General features: G+C 38.1%; 1 protein-coding gene across 1 annotated transcript in view; it reads left to right on the top strand.

Moving 5' to 3' along the window:
* TESK2 (testis associated actin remodelling kinase 2) overlaps nucleotides 1–16,430 on the top strand; it is an 80,166-nt gene that overhangs the window by 23,251 nt on the left and 40,485 nt on the right. The window contains exons 3-4 of the mRNA XM_048312505.1: nucleotides 3,908–4,029; nucleotides 13,349–13,397. Of these exons, the coding sequence (XP_048168462.1) occupies nucleotides 3,908–4,029; nucleotides 13,349–13,397 (171 nt within the window). The remainder of the gene's footprint in view (nucleotides 1–3,907; nucleotides 4,030–13,348; nucleotides 13,398–16,430) is intronic.

The raw sequence follows: 16,430 nt of genomic DNA, 5'->3' as shown, positions 1-16,430 counted from the left end.
GGACAGTTTAACTGCCTGTCAGCAATAAAACAGGGAGGCAATATCTGGTTACTGTGACCTTGGAGATGGAGTCACACACATAGGTAAGCAGACTGAGAAGCTGGAAGCGTGTGCAAGGCAGCTGTAGGATTGTCAGAATGTTTCTAAGCAGAGATGCCATGATCCAGACATTCCTGAAAGCTTATTTGGTCTGATACGCAAGGGGCCCTAATTAATAATGTCAACAGCTTTAAAAGCTTCACAGCAATCAGCAAGTTGCATCAGTGAGAGGTTTGAATTGCATGAGTGCATCCCTGTTTATGTTGAGTATACAGGGATATGCCTGAGGCAAACTGCCTTTTAAACAAATGTTAAATTGGATCAGCAGTATTGCCAAATTATTTACTCATTTTCCTTCTGGAGTGGTCAGGTGGTTGAAACATCACTTCTATGTTTTTATGGCACAGAGGTGGCCTGAAAGGGGATGAAGGATTAAAAACCTAAATAGCTTGGCAGGGCTTTGGCAAGGGATGCCAGGATAGACCCTAATTTTGTCTAGGGTGTGACTGATGGGTAAGTAGGCGGAGGGCAGAGCTGACATCTCCTTCCACCTTGATGATTCAGAGTTTGACCGAGACCTTAAAGACAGAACCTGTCAGTTCCTTGTTGTCAATTTGTTCTTGCCATAGAAATGCTGTTTGCCAGTTGTGCTTCAGAAGAGACAACGTGGTTAGTCTTGGGTATATTCCAAGTGATTAACGTTGTGCTCTATAATTTATAAGCTAATACTTGATTTTATTCATAATATTGAGTATTGTCCTTTTGAAAAAGATGTCCTCTCACCTCCAGTTCTGCTTCTTCCTCCTAGCTTTTAAAGGATAGCTAGCAAGAAAGGAAGAGTCCCTTTTTTCCCCATCTCTCCTTTGGTTTGATTAGGAATTTTGCTGTTGTGTCAGATCTTGGCAGAACTTCAAATAGAATTGCTGATGTTATCTTACGGTGTCTCCTTAAGTGAAACAAAACATAGTGTGATGTAGGGTACTGTTTTAGAGACCAGTTAATTGGACAGAATATGCTGCTCTATGTGTAAGAAACTCGAGAAATTTCCAAGCATGGGAAAAGTGATTTTATAAAGCAAACAAAAGAAAAACATGCTGACCTTGCGACTGAATCTTGTTCAGTCTATCAAGATTGAAAAGACTGCAGGATAGCCTAAAACAGAGGATGAAAAGTTTTGTCTTTGCAAAAGCAGCTCAATTTTCTCTGGATGTGGAGAGTCAGACCTTTGAGAAGGAGTTGTTGACCACTTCTTGTTGCGTATCAGACGTGAATATCCCGGAAGCATGCAGGACACAGTGACCCAAAAAGTTACCCACCTTCTTTTCTGAGGTTTCCGTAGCTTAAGAAGAGCAGTCTGAACAAGGAGAAAGGCCCTATGATAAATTCTACTTTTACCTCAGAGTTAAGGCAGAAGAGCAGGAAATTTTGGCATGAAACTGAGTGAATTATAGAAATGGGCAAGAAATTAAGAGGTAGCTGGCAGAGTTAATGAGAAGGGAAAATACCGTTTAAGACCACATTCCATCTGAGTTCCTGCTCACCTTCTACCTCTATTCATTCCCTTTTGGCAGACCTTGAAGCTTCTGTGTTGGTGGAAAGCTCATTTCTGAGGAAGTTCTGTTGAGAGCGTCTCTGACTGTAGGAATTAAGTTACTTCAAATTCTTTCCTGTTCCCTGAAAACCCCAAATTACTTCACCACAACACCCAAGATTCCTAACTTTCCTCTCAGAGGAAATGTGTTAATTTAGCTGCTGCTGTGTATAGATTCAAAGCATAGTCCTTTTTTCTTAATTTAAATTTACATTGTTGAAGTTTTCTATTCGTAAGTCTGTGAAAGCATTTTAAAGTTTTTTCCCCTCACCCAAGGCATTGCTCCTAGTAAAACTAATGTATAACTAAAATATGTTTTAAAAGTCTGTATATAGACATTGACCTGTCCAACTTAGTTTGTGCATTCAAATTGGCTGGGTATGCAAAAGCTGCATAAAATTAAAAATTAATGAAAGTACACAACCGACACAAGAAACCTGGCAAGTAACAATAAACCTCATCAACTTAACATGCAATCATCCTGCTTAAAACCCATAAGCATGCCAAACAGGCAAGACAGGTTGTGTTGAGAATGATTCTAGATTATCTTGTTGTAATGCACTAAAGCTGTAGTTTGACCAGTTTTATTTTAAAACCAATATTACCATGGAAAGGAGGAGTCCCATGCTTGTGAACTTGCTGTTGGTTTCTACTCGGTGCTGATTTCTATATCCTTCTCCACCCCCTTTCCCTGATCCTTCTTGCACTGGGATTACTGGGTGACTGTAGGTGAGGCATTTGAGGAGCTCGTGTACATAAGCAGGGGGGAAGCAGGAGGAAAAGCATCTGAGAGCTATTTTTCTACTCAGTCCCTCGATCTTGTTTACCACACTCACCTGTAATGTTTCCATTGCTACCCTATACTTGAAACTAGGACGGGAAGAGGCAACTTAGAAGCATTAAACCAGACACACACCTGAAACATGACACCCTTTCCTCCCAGTACATCCCGGTACTGAATTCATGGGCTTTGTGTCCAGATGAGAATGTTTAGCTGAAATATGCCCCTTGTTCTTGCAGATAGTGGTGTGCAAATAAAACTTGAAAATAGGTATCACTTGCTGCCTCAGAGCTACCAGGCAGCCTTACCTTCAGAACCCATTCCCTATTTTCTTCTTGCATCTGCTTATCATGGGTTCAGTTGTTCTTTCTGTAGTTAACAGATCACAGCTAAAGGAGCCTCTTACTGGAAAAAATGAATAGTCTTCTGGAATAAAGACAGATGAGCTGCCGTTGTTTAAAATGTAGGTAGTTTGTATGTACCTATGTCATAATCTTGATTTCAGTTTTAAATTAGAAAGCTGATGAGTCTTAAATTCCTGGAACACAGACTTTCCTGAGCTAATCTCCATAAACGTGAATGAATTTGCCATGGGGGTAATTCAGTGTTTTGAGAAGTACTTGTTGTCTATTTATGAGCTGCAGATACTGATGTAGGAAGACAATGGGAACATAATTTCCAGGAATACTACCAGTACATGTGTGGGAATGCCCAACTGCAAGGAAATTCAAAGGGTTGGCAAGACTTATGCTATTGTAACAGCTCCTTTCTAATAGTAGCACACATCTACATAACACTTGACAGATGGGCTAGTTTGAGTACCAAGTTAAAAATGGCCACAGTCCTGCATCTCTGACCAGGGAAAGTCACTCTGAACGAGGTGCTGGTGCTGCGCAGTTGCCAGAGAATCCTCTTGTTCCTGCTGACACTCTGCAGCCACTACTGACACCCTGGGAGAGGTGATCCCGTGTGCAGGAACCTCTCTGCTTTGCAGCAGGGGTTGGCAGGAATTCTTTCTGTCCCCTCAGTGTGGAAGCTGGATCATTGTCTATTTTCAGAAGTAAACACTGAGTACATCCGAAATCTTCCCTGTAGCTGTAAGCAACATATAACGCATTCTGTGAACAGTGACAGCAACTACTGCAGGGGGAGAAAAAGGATATGAGTGGAATAAAGATGAATTTCATAGGTCTTGGAGTGGGAAACTTTTTCTCTGTGGACGAACAGATGGCTTCCTTAACTTGTACTAAGAAGCTGATAGTTGAGTTTTTTTCAACTTCTCAAGGTTTCTGTCATCATGAGTTGCAAGAGAAGAGCAAAATGTCATTTCACATTTGCATAGTATGCTTATAGAAAGTCATCTCTGTGATAAAGATTACAGAAACTGGTGTATAGATCACTTTTGTCGTGAAGGATCTCTGCATTGCACTACAACAATACTGGTTCTTCAGTCTTTCTTTTCATATCCTTACCATTCTTTTGCTTCTATCCAATAGGTAAGGCACAGAACTTCAGACCAGGTAATGGCTTTGAAGATGAACACACTGAACAGCAACAGAGCAAACATGCTGAAAGAGGTTCAACTTATGAATAGACTCTCACATCCAAACATCTTAAGGTACACTGGCTTTTTTCTGAATCATATAGGTTGTCTTTAGTAGAGCTCTCCTCTTTCCAATTGTTACTTATTTTTTGTTGTAGATTTATCTGTTGTGAATGTGTTAGGATCAGTTGCTAATTTAATAGGTAAATGGGAGGAAGAAGAAAAGACTTAAGAGAAAAAACCAAACATGGACATGATTTTGGTATCTGGAGTTTGCCAGTAATGAGTAACTTATGTCAGAGAAAAACAAGAGCTCACATTTTAAATTTCTGATGAATCAATAAAGTGATACGAAGAGTGAAATTTGGCTTCTTTTTGTGAATTTAAATTATTGCAAATTTAACACCATTCAACTAAATTAGGGTTACTAATCTTAAACAATGTAAAGTGCCATAGGTGTTTCCTATTCTTAGGTCTGCCTCCTAGTTTTTAGCATTTTCTTATTGCAGTATTGCAAGGTGGGATAAGAGGGACTGAAGAAAAGAAGCTAGAGTTGAACTAATCTAATTTTTATGCTCCTGAAAGGAAAAGGGTAATTTTTCCTTTGCATTAGGTTACTGCATGCAAATCCAAAGTGTTCCAATGTGTGTCTTGTTATTTCTTGAACCATTTTAGTCTTGATTTCTCTTCTATGGTGATGTGACAAGCAATTAACATAATTGGCTGAAGCCATAACATTATGAAATTTAAAGATGTGATGACAGTGCACCAAATGACCAGTTCTCCTAAGCTGCTGTTGCATACCTGGGATCCGTTTCTGATCTCAGCTCTTTTTGAAGTTTTGGAGACACAGTGAGGTCTGCTACTTCATTTCCTTTTCTTCATTGTTCTGTTATATAGTACAGACATTCCTAAAATCCTTTATAACCAACTTTTCTGATCCTTGAAATCCTATCTCAGTCTTCATCAACTGATTTGTAACAATATTATCATGTTTGTTTCCTTCAGTATCTGTCAGAAGCATTTGAAATACCTTTAGGGAGCATTCCATTAATTGACATCTGTTTTCTATTATTCTTTTTCTTAAAACCTCAAGAACCTATTAACTTAAAGAATTCTTACTTGTAGTAAACTGTGTTGGTTTTATCACAATATATTTATTCAAATGTTGTAGTAAGCTGTCCCTAATTACAATTCTTAGCCTGTTTTCTCTGCTCCAAAGTGAGGTGCATTCCAAGCAACTCCTCCTTCTGTTTGTTGTTGTTGTTTTTTTTTTTTTTTTAATTAGAATTATATCATCTGTCTGATTATTTAGGTTTCAGGATCATGAATTGTTTCTTACATCTATCTCCCATGTCTTTTTCCTCATTTCCTTTTTTCTGAATCCTTTGATAAGTAGCATATGACCCTGGGGACTGATAAAGCTGCTTTTTTAGTACAGTTTGTGGAAAGAGTAACTTTCCAAAGTAAGATTGGCATTGTCAGAATCATCAACTCAGTACGCTTTATCAGTTTCTTTATCAACTTTGTGTTCTTGGTAAATCTTATTTTAAAAAAAAAAATCTAGCTCTACAGCTCTGTTCAAAATGAAGAATTTAATTTGGGTTGTGATGAGGGAAAGTAGGAGAGGGATATCTTGACAGGCCAAAAGCATTTCGTTGGACCTTAATGTAACCCTGCCCCCTCTTGAATGGAATTACAGAGGTGTTGCTGAGAACAGAAATTATTGTGCTTAGTCCTGAGTAATTGCTGAAATTTAGGTGTCTTGTGATATAAAAGAGATCATATTTGTGATGTACTGGTCCCCTCTGGCCCTAGAGCCTATGAATAATTGGAAGTCAGCAGTGTTACACAGATGGTCCTGAAGGAAGAACAATAATGTATTGATTTATGTATGGAGCAGAAAAGGAATTTCATTTGTTCTTCCAGTTATTACCCAGGATTGACAGAGAAATCTTTTTTTTGTGTGCTCAAATAGGCAGTTATGAGTGAATACATCAGAAATAAATTACTTAAATAGAAATTGTCTATCTTTGCACAGTTTGTTTAGAAGAATAAACTGCATTTGATTTATGAATTGCTTGATTTGAGGCTTCCTCAAAAAAAGTAGGCTCTCTGGTAAAAAATACTGCCTTTTTCTTATTGGTTAGGTAAGTCCCCTTGTTACAGGGGGCAAAGATATTCCTACAGGAAATGCAAATGATAGAACAGTACTTAGTTTTAGTTGTTCTTTTATTCAATTGTAATAGACAGTAAAAACTATTACTTTTCTGTTTAGCAGATAACTTGATGGTTTTGTGTGTTAATTATGTGTCATTTAAGTTTTTGTCTAAATTTTACTGCAGTGTTTCCAATCCCTTTATGTCGGGGAGAAGATTTTGCCCCTCTTAAATGTTACCTGCCTGTGTGTCTGTATATACCTGTATATAAACACACACATGCAAGTATCTCTATTTAGCTTTCATAAATGTGTAAATCATTGGTGCTTTTACTAGTCTTGTAAAACAACCTGTTTCCCAATTTAGAAACACATTAAAAATAACTATTAATAGTAATTTGTGCTTAAAGTGGTGAGAGGTTGTGTTGCTTGTTTGACAACATTGTGCTGTCAGATAAGAGCAGCTGGAGTTGTATTGTCTTTAGGAAAATCTTCTACAGCAACGTATTCCCACTGAAACATTTTCTGGGATTATTTTTGGAAGTTCCAAGCTTGTATTAGTATTTAAAGGGAGCATCCTCTTCCAAGAAGTTCTAATATATAACTTTTCCAGGGGCTATGAGCTATCTCAGTTTTCTATTAAATATTTTCTTCACTTAATTTCTTTCCTTTGAAGTTCTTCTGTATTACTGAATAAGGTGTTTTGTCACCAGCATGAAGTTCACTTCTCTATTGATTAGTCACTGGATCTCCTCCGCATGCCTTGAAGGTGTTCTCTGATTTTTATGTAATATATCTCTGAGCTTCTTCATCTCTTCTGAGCTCTGGGACTACCTGCTGTTAACTTACACTATGAACAAGTTTCTTTCCTTCCTGTTGTTAGCTAGTAAGGATAGTAATGGGTTCTTAGGCTGAAATGTTGAGATCATGTTGTGCAGCTGTTACAGCAGCTGAGGGCTGTGAGGTGCTCTGCTATCAAACGGCTTGTAAAACTATGAAATTGGGTAGATACTGGCTTCACAGCCTCCAAAATTTGCTCTCAAACCATTTCAACATGTGCAACATAGCAAGTTAATGTTCTAGAAAGCGAATGTCAGGCTCATCAATGAGGCATTTAGTTTAGTACACTAAAAACTTCCTTAAGCTGGGAGCATGATTGTGTTTTTGGACATCTTGATGCATAATACCTCAAATTTGTTATTGAATCAGTGTTTTTGTCCAAGAGCTTCTGTGGTTTATATAGTTAAGTGTTAAGGAAGGGAGAAGTTTATCTTCCTCGTAGTGTGTTTCGCAGCCCAGGATCATCATTATCCTTTGGGTGATTAAAAAACCCATCCCTTTGCCAGTGCTCTAAAATATATAGCAACTTTTTACAAGTTGTCAATTCCAATGTGCCTACAGTTAATTTCAAGATGTTGTTGCAAAGAATTTGGTATTTTTGCCATTGATTGCACTGATGTGACTAATAAATACTGCTGACTATTTGAAACTGCTTTTGCTTTTGTGCTGTGCGTATCAACTCCTTTTCAGAGTTACAGCTGCCTCTTGAGGTTTTTTTCCAGGCTCTGGTCACTTTTCTGGCGTGTGAGTTTGTCAGTAGTTGCTGACTTCCTTCCATTCCTTAGCTCGGTAGAGATTACCTACAGGCGGGTCTGTGTTTTTACCTTACTGACACTTTTGTACATCTTGAGGAGATGGAATTGGGTCAAGGTGTTTCAGTTTCTCTTGGTGAGTTTGTTTTACTTGGTGAAGTACTGATCTGGGTATTTAGGCTTTAAAAGCAACATGCTTTATTCACCATGGAGTGAAAGCCTAACTTTAAATCTCCATACTCATTTCAGTATTTCTGCACTCAAATTCTGCTCTTGGCCAGCTATATAAATCCATCTTGATTAGAAGAGAGATGTAAGCGAAGAGCTTAGTTTTCACTTACCAAGTCCCCAGTAGGTCTACCATCCCCATGGTAGGATCATAAAGATTCCAGTGGTCAAATAAGTTTCTAATGTGTTTTCCATGAAGAAAATGAGAGACTGCCCTCTATCAGAGGATTTATTTTGGCAAAAATGGAACTTCTTTTCAGTCTGCTAAGGATATTTTAGAATAGAAGACTCCAGCTCTTGCGGCTACACAGGCATGATGGTAAAAAATAAGGGGATTTGGGAGTTTTTTTGTCTCCCTTCCCCTTGATTCCTATTTCAGCTAGCAGATGTGATTCTAGAGGCAGAGGAGGTTTTAACTACAATGTAGTAACTTTTCGTTCAGTCACTGTCTGGTGTTCATAACAAACTATGTATGAGAGCTGCTTATCTTTTTGGTTTGCTGTTTTTTCCCCAGGGTCCAGGTTAGGGACATTTTAGGAGTGGGCAGGGCAGAAGCAGACGAATGGTGTTCAAGAAGTGTTTTATTCTGTTTCTTCCATCAACCTCATCTCCTGTCTCCATCTCTCTCCTGCACACAAGTTAAACATGGAGAACTAAAATGCTTTTCTACCACTGATCTACATTTCTTCCTGCCTTGGATGTGGGATGTGCTGGTTTTATCACATCTTCCCTCAGACAGATGGTGAGAGGAGGTGTGGAAAAGTGAGCTGAGGCTGGGGTTTGTACCATGTGATGTTTACTATAGCCACTTTAATATAGGTTGGCTGATACATGGCAAGACTGTAATTGCTGGGGTTAGGGAAAGCAGGGGTTTGGAGCATTTATCTACTTCCTTATTAGCTTGTGTCCTATTTAAAGTGCAGTGCTGTTCAAGGATTGGGTTAGATCAGGTACTGTGGTTATGAAAGGTCTGGTTTATGCTTGTAAATGTGTTTTACCATTTTGCTACTTCTCTGAATGCTGATGTGCTGCTGTAGCCATGAGTTTTTACCTAAATCAAAGTAAGAAAATAGGTCTGGGAAGGACTCAAATCTCCATCCTTGTGTCCTGAGCTTGGGAGCCTTCAGGCTGCAGCCTGACAGACCTGATACCTTTTCTTTTTGGTAATATCTTACAGGTGTGTTTTTCTCATACAAATGAAGTGGTGTGCTACCAGAGATTCTCCATCTCTTGTGCTGTCTCTTAAATTAGTGTATCTTCAATTTTGAGGTAGAATTTCAGTCTTTAGTATCACTATTGTTTGCATGAAAAAGTATTTCTTTATTTGATCTGTACCTTGGGGACTTAATTTAAAACATTCTGTACACAGAAAGTCTTAGCTCATGTCCTAAGTGTTCTCATGGGAGCACTTGGAGGTATTGCTGTGTGTTTGGCTGTGAGTGTGCAGGCAGATTGACTCATTGATTAAATCCACCTTCTTGTGTGTGCAGGCACACAAATAAGCACACTGTGTGCGTATTCCATGAACTCCTTTCAAGGAGAATTTTATTTCATCTCCTTTGAGACAAATCTATCACCCTGGGAACACAATACCAGAGATTTTTTGTGCGTGTAGTTTTATCTGTTCAAACCTTCCTATTCGTGAAATTGATTGTGATGGACTTTGTTACAATAGCCAGAAGGATGGACTTTGTCTTTTAGCATCCTGTACTGAACAGTGCTTTAACAGGAAAGAAAATAGCTTTTGCTTCTCTTGGTGTAACGTGGTTATCAAAAAGGAGTGTTTTAGAAATACAGTGTACAAGGCAGCAGAAGAGGCTGTATGTGTTGTGTATAATATGTTGCAGAAATGATAGATTAAATGCATTACCTCTGTCTAGAATCAAAATGCAAGTGTAGAAAACTTAAAATACGTTTTTAATCTAGCATGGTGCCTAAACCATAAAGGAGGACCTTAATGCAGGCTTGATACTTCTAGTCACCCTCTTCCTTTTCCAACAGTCAGTGCAATGAAATAAGCATATGTCTTCTGACCTTTTGTCTCTGTTACTGAGCTTGTACTACAGACTTTTGCATTGGTGTGTTTGGTTTGTTTCTTTTGTTTAATGTTATCAAAATGCTGCATTTTCTCATACAAGCAGTAAATTTTTGAGGGCATCAATTTCTTTTGTTGAACTGTAGCTGCTCCGGGTTTATCCACAGAACAGGAATGTGTCCCAGTGAAGTTCTTTTAACTGGAAGCATGTGTTCAGTGTCTGGATATTCACAGAGGCTATATGATCTGGATATTAGTTTTGCTTGATAAATTAAGGCAAAGATTGCAGACTGAGGCTACAGTATTTAGTCTCCCATTTTCTGTCCAGGAGTTTCTCCCTTGCCATCTGAGTGAACTGGAAGTAGTTTGTGTAACTGCTGTGAGGGGCTAAGAAATATCCAGACTTCTCTTGGTCTTGTTTAGGAGGACAGGTTTTCCAGATTGATTGCTTATAAAATGAGATTTCTAACAGCTGTATAGATTGCTGACATTTAGAAAGCATTAGGTGGTGGAAATGTGCTGCACTGTATTTAGTTGGGTGGACTCGAGTATCATCTTTCCTATTTTCAGCTTCTAGGAAAACTCTCCCAACCAGATTTGGAAGTGTTTGCTGATAAGGCCAGATACACTGTCTTGAAAAGAAACTTCCTTAAATTTGCAAATAGTCTCCTGTTTTGTGGATGACTGGCTTATTTGAGCTCCTTCCAACTAGAAATGCTTATAGGAAGTGTAACCTTTGGCTGACAAGACATTCTGCTGAAGTTCACCTACAAGCACATTTTGGCTCAAGAGACAATGTGTCTAGCCAACAGGAATAATCTCAGCTGTGCTGGACCAGCATGTCAGCTTCCTATCCACAGAACTTGGAATCTCATCTGGGACAATCTCAGAAATTGAAACCATGCTAAATCTTGCTTGGTAATTGTATTTCCCGGTAGCAGCTGGGTGTATTATCTTTTAGTGAAAATCCTTTCTGACAATGTTTTGTAGCAGTTCTTGGCTTAACCAAGTGGCTTATTATTGCTTGATAAAACAGCTAGGCAGAAGTTTTCCAGGAATTTGGATCACTACAGGTCTGTTCTATCAATCTATTTTCCAGAGCCTGAAAACTGAGATTCATTCACACAAAGTTTAAATGGCTTCAGTATGTTGCTTGTAAACTCAGTAATTCTGTCTTTATCAGTGTATCTGGTTTCTCTTTTTCTGGGTAATAGTTTCTAAATATGTGGGGTTTATAAATGTCTTTATGTCCAGCTTTTTTTCCATGAGATCATGATATGGAGCTTTGTTTTTGATTTAAAGTTAGAAATGTATGTCTATTTCTTAGTAGAAATCCTAAGCATTTAAGAATTTTTAAACTCTTGGTAACTTGATTCAATATGTCTTGGCTGCCTTAAGCATAGGTTCACAAAGGTAATGAATATGTTTCCATTGAGACTTCGCTTGACCGAAACAGGTTGGCAGAAAACGTTAAATTCTACCAGTCTTTAAGTGACAGTGATGTTTTTCCTGTTTGGTAAAGACGAGACAAGAAATTAAGTTTTTCCAAAATTTTGATAAATTCTTAAGTGTATTTTGGAATTAAGTAAAATACAATGAATTCTTAATTTGTAAGTAGTGTGAAACACTGTTACAAAGGAAGAATTGCTCTATAGATGAAAACATTATTCTTTTAAATTACTTAATCTCAGCTTTTGTTGAATGAAAATATTGCCATAGAAGGTTAACTTTGTGTAATTGATAGAGAAAATAATACAGAAAATAATACTTTAAAAAGTTGTCTTATAGAAGAATTAAATATTGGATTGGTGTGCTTCCCACTTTTGCTTGTGAATAAAACCATTAACGCCATGCCTGATAGCTCTGGAGACTTTCAGAATGCACTAAGAAATAGATGTCTGCTCTGTAAAAGTCTGGGTTTCATCATCTCAGGAAGCTTAATTTGTCAACTTCTTTACAAAATTGTTCATTGCTGTATGAAGTGAAACTCAGGAACAGCAATGTTTTGCGTAGATGGTGTATCCAAAAGAAGCTTCTTCTCTTTCCTCTGAGTACCTGATCATGCCTTATGATTCTACATTAAACAAGAGGAATTGGATTTTCAGTGTTTCTAATTAAAATTCCTATATTCAGGGAATATTGTTTGAGGTGAGAGCAGGCAGTAGATGTTCTAACACAAGTCTTGCTGCTTCTCTGGTTATAAAAACAGATTTCCACAGCTCAGCTTATGCAAAGGACCTTACTTATATTATTTTTCTTTGGCTGCTTGTAATTTACCAGTCAGCTGTTAGACAAGAGAACAGTGAGGATCATTCATTTCTTCAAAAGCAGCTTAGCTGAACTAGCACTACGTGTCTTTCATCATTTTGTTTTTAAATTCGGAAGTGTTTCAGGATATAAAAGGTCCTTTTCCTTTGAGTTGTTGTCCACGAGATTCCTGTCACATTTAATGAGATCCTACATGTCTACCTCTTACTTGCAAAATGGAAATTTCTGAACATTATGGAAATGACAGACAATTTGTTTTTGCTTGCCAAGACCAAAATCTAAATGCCAAAACTGAGAATTAGATAATCTATAAAGAATAAACACTTGTACTCTGCAGGGAAGGCTCTAAAATGTTTAAAATTTCAGCTTTACTGAACTTTCTCATGGGAGATGTTTACTAGTAGTATTATTTTGCATTTTGTCACTTTTAAGTTCAGCTTGTATGGTGGTAAAAATGAGCTTTCAGTTGTTTATGGCACATTCTGTTGCTTTCCAGACAAACCCAAGGGTGGCAATCATTGCTGTTCACAGCGGGAGTCTGAAAATTGTGCAGTGTAGGTAACATTTGTGGAATGCTGGATGCTATTGAAACTTGCTTCAATCCAAGTGTTGGAAAGAGGAGTTTGGGAACGGGAAGTATACATTGCATATGTGCCCTCATATTCCTGAGTGGTTAAGAATAGGATAGGAAGAAACATCTTTATGCTTGAACAGCAAAATGCAAAGGGAAGTAATTTTCTGTTTATGCAGACCAACAGTGGTTTACTTGGCTTAAACTTCCTTAAAACAGAATTCGGAGACTGCTCCTTTCTGCATAAATCATTATATGCTGGCCTTTGCTTATAGTCAAACTAGTAACTTTCCATTTTGAGGTTGAGCTGTCTCCTGTGCTCTCTTGGAACTGCTAATTCAAATTATATTGTAGTGTAGATACATGGTTTTGTTTTGTGCTGAGATGTTTAAATAATCAATGGTGAGGTATGCAGTGTCTGTGAGGCTGAATTTTTTCTCTTTTCTACTTTTCTGGTGTATCTTATATTAGTTTCTTTAAAGAACAAAAAAGAGGGGGGGGAAAAAAAGCCCAAACCACTTTTCTTTTCTTGTTTCTTGTAGGTTTATGGGTGTCTGTGTGCATAAAGGACAGCTGCACGCTCTTACTGAGGTAAGGCTATTTCAAAATATACATAATGAATGTGACATACTCAGTTCTCGGGAGAGATTCTGCAATTGCCATTCACCTTGAGTGAAGTTTCTTTTATGGTGACTGGTGAGTTAATCACTCACTATTTTCTATGCTAAGGGAAGACTGCAGAATCAGTCCTCAGAACTCCACTCACAGCCCTTGTATGTCTTTTTTCCTCATAAGCACTTACTGAGGTGGAAGAAAAATCACAGTAAGAACATAAAACTTCACTGATAATGTTCTAAATGAGAGATGTGCACTACCACTGAGCTGCCCCATAATATTGTTTCAGTGGCATTGCATTGTATTTAAGTCTTATTTATACTGCAGTTGTACCTTTTGCAAGTGAATCTATAACATTTCAGCTGGGTCATATTGTATTCAGCCCCTACCATTTTCATATTACAGGTTAATCTGGGTACCATAAAAAGGAATTATTCCATTGCCCAGGTACCCTGGCGAAGATCTAGGTATCAAATGGGAAGCTGAAGTTTCCATTCATATGAATTCCCACCCAGCTTTATTGAGTTGTGTGTTTAATCCCCCTGTAAACTGCTCAGGAAAAACAAGAAGAGAGTATTCTCTTGTTAGGAATAGTGTTGCCTGTTTTGAGTCAAAATCAATAGAATGCTTTGCCCATTGTATTGGTTTGAGTACAGACTGAAAGAAAACTCATGGTTTGTAACGTTAATGTTTCTTATTTTCTTCTGTGTTGTAAGAACTGCTCAATTAAAAGATTACCCTTTCCCACCCTGCCAAAGACAAGTCTGTTATTAATTAGCAATTTAAGCAGGTTCCTGGTATGGTGTGCTTGCCAAGAACTACTGTAAAATGAGGAGACCGGGGAGCTGTATGCCAATTAGCAGGATATGTGTCACCATCACTTTCTGTAACTTACGTATGCAACTCTGAGGCAGAGAGGCACATATGTGGGCAGTGAATTTCTTCACCTTCTGGGGTGACAATTTTGCAGTTCTCATTCTAGCTGCTGTTGGAGTGATGCACTCTGGTTCAGTGTCTGTATTTCTAGTGGAGCAAAGGTAAAGACACTTCCAGAAATGTCGACATACAGCATGCTTGAGCACTTTGCTAAGACAGGGACAGTTTATTTGATTTTTTTTTTTCTCGACTTGTTTTTTTCCCCCCTCTCCCTGTGCTCAGTAGAGGAAATACTTCTAAGATGGCTGATCAAGTTCTTCAGGCAGGCTTTGCTAACATTATTGCTAATTTCTTTCGAATATCCGATCAATTGAAACAGGGAGGTTTGGGGCCATTCCACTCACTAAACATTATCATAGAAGAGGTGGAGCTTCATAATGCTTTGTCGTACCAAAAATTGGAAGATTTTGCTCAATGTGGGTTTTTTTTGTTTGGTTGTTTTTTTCCCTTCCTTCACAGCAGTTGCTTACCATTTAAATAACCCTCCCCACCCAAAAAGCCAAGAAAATGAAAACAGCACAGATGCTTCCTCATAGTGAGCTAACTTTGTAGCTGCTGCTTTGTGCAGCTATTTTTGAGTTCTTGGCAAGCAAATAAATCTAAGAAAGACTTCAAAGAATAACTTTTTATAGTTATAATTCAGAATAACAGAAGAGATTCTTGAGCCATCTTGAGACCAAAAAGGAAAAGTTTTACACTGAAGAAGTTTGCTGCAACATTTTGAAAAACAGAATAGCTTTAGTGACATATTATAAAAGTGTAATTAGTGATTACTGCTTTTCTTCTGTGGACAGAGGTAGGCATTTAATGCCTTCAACAGGAAAATCTATGACAGAAATTGATGTAGGGAATCCACACACAATTTTGCCCAGTGCCATAACTATTTTTTGATTTTAGAGAGCTTTTAGAAGTTAAAAACTGTTTATGTTCCAAGTGTCAGAATTAATTGTCTTTTCTAGCAACAGTAGTGACATTTTTCATATTCAAGTGTGTGTAGAGTAATAGTTGAATTCTGAAGACTTCTGGAGGTTGGAGAAGGGGGCTGAAATTATGAGCTGAAGGAGTTATTAGTAAGACAGGCAGGGTGAATCACCAGTTCAAATATAGCCCAGGAGGATAAACAAATCAGCCACTGTCGTGTGGCTTTTTTCAGCTTGTGGTCGAGAAAGGTGGCCTCCTTGCTTCCAGTGCTCAGCATAATTGACACCAGCCTGGCCCTAAAAGTGCTCAGAACTTCTGCCAGGGTTTCAGTTCTTTGGAGATGAAACTGTTGATTCAGAGACCCGTTGGTCAATAGGTGTCTGAGTCACTGCAGGGAGAATCCTCTCACACTTGCCTGTGCTGGACTTGTTCTGTAAGGAGCTTAATTATCCCCTCTTGTGTTTTGAGAGTACAGTTGATGATATGCCCGTGTAAAAGGGATGCAGCATCACTTAGAGCTTATGGCTGAGGGCAGCATGATGGGAAATCATGTTTATTTTATATATATATATATATATATATATATATATATATATATGTTTCCATAACAGAAGAGGTTGAAAACGTGTGCCAAATGTTTTGGTGACTAGATTTAGACAACTTGTACTATTAACAGGCAAGGCAACCACAAATGTTCTTAGAGGAGCCTTGAGGATTTTGTAAGCCTGTTAAGGGGCTATATTAGTAATATGCAGCACTTTGTTATTGGAAGGCAGAGTTTGAAGCATTACAGATTTCTTTTCTTGCATGTTTACAGACACAGGAGGCTTAAACACAGGAGTGGATCATGCAGAACAGGTTTTTTGCTTGAGGAAGGTGTTGATCCTATGTATGCCTTGGGATTTTCCCTTTTGGCAGCATTTTGCGTTGTTTTAATTTTCCCCTCTCAAGTGGCTTTTGTTTTTAAAACTCTTGAGCAAGAGGCAGTTTCTGTTTGTTTTGGTTTGGTTTTTTCAAAATAAGAATGGAATTGTTTAATTATAGACTGCACTAGGACTTTGGCCTTATTCTGAATCCACAGTCTTATCAGTTTTGATAATCCAAGATTGTTTTTGAAGTTCTCAAGCCAGAAGCTATGGCATATGCCTCTTC

Source organism: Corvus hawaiiensis, chromosome 9, assembly GCF_020740725.1.
Source record: "Corvus hawaiiensis isolate bCorHaw1 chromosome 9, bCorHaw1.pri.cur, whole genome shotgun sequence".
In the NCBI taxonomy this organism is placed as follows: domain Eukaryota; kingdom Metazoa; phylum Chordata; class Aves; order Passeriformes; family Corvidae; genus Corvus; species Corvus hawaiiensis.
This window is presented reverse-complemented; position numbering and strand designations above follow the sequence as displayed.